Here is a 7,215-nt window from a genome sequence, read left to right on the forward strand (position 1 = left end):
CCCCCGACTCCTGGGGCCTCTCCAGGGCTCTGTGATCACACACACACACACACACCGCGTGGGGAGGGCTTGGCGTGTGCTTAGCGTGTGTTTGGGGTGGGCTTGGTGTGTCCTTAGTGTGGGCTTGGTGTGTCCTTAGTGTGTCCTTAGCATGGGCTTGGTGTGTCTTTAGTGTGGGCTTGGCATGTGCTCAGTGTGTCCTTAATGTGGGCTTGGTGTGTCCTGAGCATGGGCTTGGCATGTCCTTAGTGTGGGCTTGGTGTGTCCTTAGTGTGGGCTTGGTGTGTCCTTTGTGTGGGCTTGGCATGTCCTTAGTGTGTCCTTAGCATGGGCTTGGTGTGTCCTTAGTGTGGGCTTCGTGTGTCCTTAGCATGGGCTTGGTGTGTCCTTAGTGTGTCCTTAGCATGGGCTTGGTGTGTCCTGAGCATGGGCATGGCGTGTCCTTAGTATGGGCTTGGTGTGTCCTTAGTGTGTCCTTAGCATGGGCTTGGTGTGTCCTTAGTGTGGGCTTGGCATGTCCTTAGTGTGGGCTTGGTGTGTCCTTAGCATGAGCTTGGCATGTCCTTAGTGTGGGCTTGGTGTGTCCTTAGCATGGGCTTGGCGTGTCCTTAGTGTGGGCTTGTTATGTCCTTAGTGTGTCCTTAGTGTGGGCTTGCCGTGTCCTTATTGTGGGCTTGGTGTGTCCTTAGCATGTGCTTTGTGTATCCTTAGCGTGGCCTTGGCATGTCCTTAGCGTGGGCATGGCATGGGCAGCCCCCCTGCACACGCCCCCCCAACACACGCCACACACACGCTAAGCACGTCACACACACCTAAAAGCCACACTGAGGCCACGCCACGCACAGTGTGTACATGCCAAGCACACGCCAAGTGCACATGCCAAGAACATGCCAAGCACACACTGAGCCCATGCTAAGCTCACACCAAAACACCAAGCCGACACCAAGGACACGCTAAGCCCATGCCAAGCACACACCATGCACATGCCAAGCACACACCAAGGCCACACCACGCACACGCCAAGGCCACTCCAAGCACACACCACGCACATGCCACGCACATGCCACATACACACCAAGCCAAAACCAAGCACGTATCAAGACCACAACAAGCACATGCCAAGCTCATGCTAAGCACACACCAATTCCACACCAAGCACACACCACACACACACTAAGCCCATAACAAGCACATGCCAAGCACACGCCAAGCTCCCTCTAAGCACACACCACACACGCACACTGCACATGCCAAGTCCACACCAAATCCATGGCAAGCACACACCACGCACACACTAAGCCCATACCAAGCACACGCCAAGCACACACCACACACACAATAAGCCCATGCGAAGAACCCACCAAGCACACACTAAGCCAAAACCAAGCACACACCAAGCACACGTCAAGCACACACTAAGCCCATACCAAGCACACACCAAGCACACATTAAGCCCATACCAAGCCCATACCAAGCACACACTAAGCCCGTACCAAGCACACGCCAAGCACACACTAAGCCCATGCCAAGCACACACTAAGCCTGTAATAAGCACACGACAAGCACACACCATGCACACACTAAGCCAAAACCAAGCACACACCATGCACACGTCAAGCACACACTAAGCCCATACCAAGCACACACCACGCACACACTAAGCCCATAACAAGCATACGCCAAGCACACACCACGCACACATAAGCCAAAACCAAGCACACACTAAGCCCATACGAAGCACACATTAAGCCCATACCAAGCACACACCAAGCACACGCCAAGCCCGTATGAAGCACACACTAAGCCCATGCCAAGCACACACCAAGCACACGCCAAGCCCATGCCATATACACACCAAGCCACAACTGTGGCCACACCAAGCGCATACCAAGCACACACCAAGCACACACCAAGCACATGCCAAGCACACATTAAGCCCATACCAAGTACACCCTTAACCCATATCAAGCACACACTAAGCCTGTAACAAGCACACACCACGCACATGCCACGCAGATGCCACATACACACCAAGCCACAACTGTAGCCACACCAAGCGCATACCAAGCACACGCCAAGCCCATGCCATATACACACCAAGCCACAACTGTAGCCACACCAAGCGCATACCAAGCACACGCCAAGCCCATGCCATATACACACCAAGCCACAACTGTAGCCACACCAAGCGCATACCAAGCACACGCCAAGCCCATGCCATATACACACCAAGCCACAACTGTAGCCACACCAAGCGCATACCAAGCACACGCCAAGCCCATGCCATATACACACCAAGCCACAACTGTAGCCACACCAAGCGCATACCAAGCACACGCCAAGCCCATGCCATATACACACCAAGCCACAACTGTAGCCACACCAAGCGCATACCAAGCACACGCCAAGCCCATGCCATATACACACCAAGCCACAACTGTAGCCACACCAAGCGCATACCAAGCACACGCCAAGCCCATGCCATATACACACCAAGCCACAACTGTAGCCACACCAAGCGCATACCAAGCACACGCCAAGCCCATGCCATATACACACCAAGCCACAACTGTAGCCACACCAAGCGCATACCAAGCACACGCCAAGCCCACACCAAGCCCACGCCAAGCCCACGCCAAGCACACACTAAGCCCATACGAAGCACACATTAAGCCCATACCAAGCAGACACCAAGCACACACCAAGCCCACGCCAAGCACACACTAAGCCCACACCAAGCCCACGCCAAGCACACACTAAGCCCATACCAAGCACACACTAAGCCCACACCAAGCACACACCAAGCACACGCCAAGCCCACACCAAGCACACACTAAGCCCGTAACAAGCACACACTAAGCCCATGCCAAGCACACACTAAGCCCATACCAAGCCCACTCCAACCACACACCAAGCCCATGCTAAGCCCACGCCAAGCACACACTAAGCCCATACCAAGCACATGCCAAGCCCACACCACGCACACGCCAAGCCCACACCAAGCACACACTAAGCCTGTAACAAGCACACACCAAGCCAATCACGAGCACACACCAAGCACACACTAAGCCTGTAACAAGCACACGCCAAGCACCCACTAAGCCCATACCAAGCACACGCTAACCCCACACCAAGCACACACTAAGCCTGTACCAAGCACACACCAAGCCCATACCAAGCACACACCAAACACATGCTAAGCTCATACCAAGCACACACTAAGCCCATACCAAGCACACACCACGCACACACTAAGCCCATACCAAGCCCACTCCAACCACACACCAAGCCCATGCTAAGCCCACGCCAAGCACACACTAAGCCCATACCAAGCACATGCCAAGCCCACACCACGCACACGCCAAGCCCACGCTAAGCCCACGCCAAGCACACACTAAGCCCGTACCAAGCACATGCCAAGCCCACACCACGCACACGCCAAGCCCACACCAAGCACACACTAAGCCTGTAACAAGCACACACCAAGCCCATACCGAGCACACACCAAGCACACACTAAGCCTGTAACAAGCACACGCCAAGCACCCACTAAGCCCATACCAAGCACACGCTAACCCCACACCAAGCACACACCAAACACATGCTAAGCTCATACCAAGCACACACTAAGCCCATACCAAGCACACACCACGCACACACTAAGCCCATACCAAGCCCACACCAAGCACACACTAACCCCACACCAAGCACACGCCAAGCACATACCAAGCCCACGCCAAGCACACACCAAGCACACACTAACCCCATACCAAGCACACAATGAGCCCATACGAAGCACACACTAAGCCCACACCAAGCACACACTAAGCCCACACCACGCACACACTAAGCCCATACCAAGCACACACCAAGAACACGCCAAGCACACCCCAAGCCCACGCTAACCCCACACCAAGCACACACTAAGCCCATGCTAAGCACATACCAAGCACACACTAAGCCCATACCAAGCACACACTAACCCCATACCAAGCACACACCAAGCACACACTAAGCCCGTGCCAAACACACGCCAAGCACACACTAAGCCTGTAACAAACACACGCCAAGCACACACTAATCCCATGCCAAGCACACGCCAAGCACACACTAAGCCCATACCAGTCACACACCAAGCACACACTAAGCCTGTACCAGGCACACACCAAGCACACATTAAGCCCATGCCATATACACACCAAGCTACAACCAAGGCCACGCCAAGCACACACCACGCACACACTAAGCCCATACCAGTCACACACCAAGCACACACTAAGCCTGTACCAGGCACACACCAAGCACACATTAAGCCCATGCCATATACACACCAAGCTACAACCAAGGCCACGCCAAGCACACACCACGCACACACTAAGCCCACACTAAGCCCATACCAAACACACACCATGTACACATTAAGCCCGTAACAAGCACACACTAAGCCCACACCAAACACATACCAAGCACACACTAACCCCACGCCAAGCACACACTAAGCCCACACCAAACACACACTAAGCCCACGCCAAGCCCATGCCAAGCACACGCTAAGCCCATATCAAGCCCACAACAAGCACACACCAAGAACACGTCAAACCCATACCAAGCACACGCCAAGCCCACCCCAAGCCCACGCTAACCCCACGCCAAGCACACGCCAAGCACACACCAAGCACACGCCACGCACATGCCCAGCCCCCCCAGCAGCGCGGGGCCGGCGGCGGTTGGAAACACCGTGATGGATTTTTATTAAAATAGGAAAGTGTCGGCCGCGGTGAATTAAAAAATCCCCCCACGGGCCTAGAAAAGCCCCCGGCCCCTGTGGTGCACGAGGCCGTTGCACGAGTCCTTCGCATGAGGCCCCGTGGTGCACGAGGCCCCGTGTCACGTGAGTCTGTTGCACAAGTCCCCTCACACGAGGCCCCTGTGGTGCACGAGGCCCCATGTTGCGTGAGTCGGTCACACCAGTCCCTTGCACGAGGCCCCTGTAGTGCACGAGGCCATCGCACGAGGCCCCGTGGTGCACGAGGCCCCGTGTTGCATGAGTCCATCGCACGAGTCCCCAGCACGAAGCCCCCCCGTGGGCGCACGAGGCCCCCCGGCGCATCGAGTCTGTCGCACGAGGCCCCTCCCGTTGCACGAGGGCTGTGGCACGAGGCCATCGTGTCTGTCTCTCTTGCACGTCCTCCTCGTGGTGCTCCAGAGCGGGGTTGGGGTGTGGGGGGTGTGGATGGTGCAGCCGCGCAGCCGTCGCACAAGGCACCGTGTTGCACGAGGCCGTTGTCGCACGAGGCCACCGTCGCCCGGCCCCCTCCCATCGGCGTCTCTTGCACGTCCTTCTTGAAGGTGGTGTGTCGCACGAGGCCGGGTGTAGCACGAGGCCGGGTGTAGCACGGGGCTGGGCATTGCACGGGGGATGACGCTGCGTGAGGTCATGTGTTGCACGAGGCTGCCCTTGCACGAGCCCCGGGTTGTTGCACGAGGGCTCTGCCTCACGCCGCGCGTCGCACACCACCACCACGAGCGGCACAAGATTGTGCATCGCACCCGTCCTTCCTTGCACAACCCTGTGCACGGCACGAGTCCCTCGTCGCACAACCACGTGCAACGCACCAGTCCTCCCTCGCACGAGGGCCGTGCATTGCCCAAGCCCCTCATCACACAACGCCGTGCAACACACAACCCTCTGCCCCCCCCCAACGTCGCACCACCCCGTGCACGGCACCACTCTTCCCTTGCACGGCTCAGTGCATCGCACCAGGGCACGCCTTGCACAAGTCCCTCCTCGCCGGGCACCGCACAACCCTGTGCATTGCACAAGTTCTTCCTTGCACAAGGCCCTGCTTTGCTGCAAAGCGCCGTGCATTGCACAAGAGCGTGCATGGCCTTGCTCCCTCGCTGCACGACGCCGTGCAGCGCACTAGTCCTTCATCGCACAAGGCCGTGCGTTGCACGAGGCCGTGCCTCCCTGCAGAGCACCGTGCGTGGCACGAGTCCTTCATTCCAAAGAGCCGTGCATTGCACCAGGACTCGGTTGCACGAGGCCGTGCACCCCCCAGCTCCCTTTGTTTCACGATGCCGTGTGTCGCACAAGTCCCCCCCCCAGCATTGCACGACCCTGTGCATCGCACCAGCCCTTCACTGCGAAGCACCGTGCCTTGCACAAGTCCCTCCTTGCACAATCCCCTGCAGGGCACAAGCGTGTGCGCCGCACTAATACCTTGTTGCACAACTGTGCATTGCACGACCCCGTGCATGGCACAAGTCCCTCACGGCCAAACACCGTGCATTGCACGACCCTGGGCACTGCACGACCCCCGTGCATCGCACGAGTCCTTCCTCACAAAGCCCCGTGCATGGCCCAGCCCCCTCTTTGCATGACCCCCGTGCGTCACACGAGTCCCTTGTTGCACAAGGCTGTGCATTGCACAACGCCTGTGCACCACCCAAGTCCCTTTTTGCACGACCCCCGTGCGTCGCACGAGTCCTTCATTGCAAAGCCCTGTGCCTTGCACCAGTCCTTCATCACACAGCCCCGTGCGTTGCACGAGCCTGTGCACGGCACTAGCCCTTCACTGCCAAGCCCCCGTGCACGGCACAAGACCCTCGCTGCACAACCCTCGTGCATCACACCAGTCCTTCATCGCACGACCCTGTGCATCACCCAAGTCCTTCCTTGCACAAGCCCCGTGCGTTGAACCAGCCCTTCGCACGGAAGGACCATGCACAACCCAGCGCTGTGCGTGGCACAAGTCCCTCCTTGCACAAGCCCCGTGCATCACCCAAGTCCCTCTTTGCACAACCCCCGTGCATCGCACGAGTCCCCCTGTCGCACGACCCTGCACTTCGCACCCCCCCGTGCATTGCACGAGTCCTTCATCACACGACCCTTGTGCATCGCATGAGTCCTTCATCACCTGATACACCCCCCCGTGCGTCACATGAGCCCCTCCTTGCACAAGTCCCTCACTCCTCAACCCTGTGCGTTGCACACTCACACACCAACCCCCCCCCATGCTTTGCACGAGTCCCCCTGTTGCACGACCCCGTGCTTTGCACCCCCCTGTGCATCGCACGAGTCCTTCGTCACACGACCCTTGTGCACCACACGAGTCCTTCATCACCTGATACACCCCCCTGTGTGTCGCACGAGCCCCTCCTTTCACAAGTCCCTCATTCCTCAACCCTGTGCGTTGCACACTCACACACTGCC

At 57.7% G+C, this 7,215-nt stretch overlaps 2 protein-coding genes across 2 annotated transcripts in view; both read right to left on the reverse strand.

Moving 5' to 3' along the window:
- The window catches only part of LOC106894983, an 18,284-nt gene extending 12,740 nt beyond the window's left edge, over positions 1-5,544 (reverse strand). Inside the window, exon 1 of the mRNA XM_014954040.1 lies at positions 4,918-5,544. Within this exon, the coding sequence (XP_014809526.1) occupies positions 4,918-5,544 (627 nt within the window). The remainder of the gene's footprint in view (positions 1-4,917) is intronic.
- A 596-nt stretch (positions 5,545-6,140) lies between these two features.
- LOC106894984 (leucine-rich repeat-containing protein 4B-like) overlaps positions 6,141-7,215 on the reverse strand; it is a gene marked incomplete at its 5' end in the record, with an annotated part of 16,096 nt that continues 15,021 nt past the window's right edge. The window contains one exon of the mRNA XM_014954041.1: positions 6,141-6,188. Within this exon, the coding sequence (XP_014809527.1) occupies positions 6,141-6,188 (48 nt within the window). The remainder of the gene's footprint in view (positions 6,189-7,215) is intronic.

Source organism: Calidris pugnax, unplaced genomic scaffold, assembly GCF_001431845.1.
Source record: "Calidris pugnax isolate Ruff unplaced genomic scaffold, ASM143184v1 scaffold278, whole genome shotgun sequence".
NCBI lineage: Eukaryota > Metazoa > Chordata > Aves > Charadriiformes > Scolopacidae > Calidris > Calidris pugnax.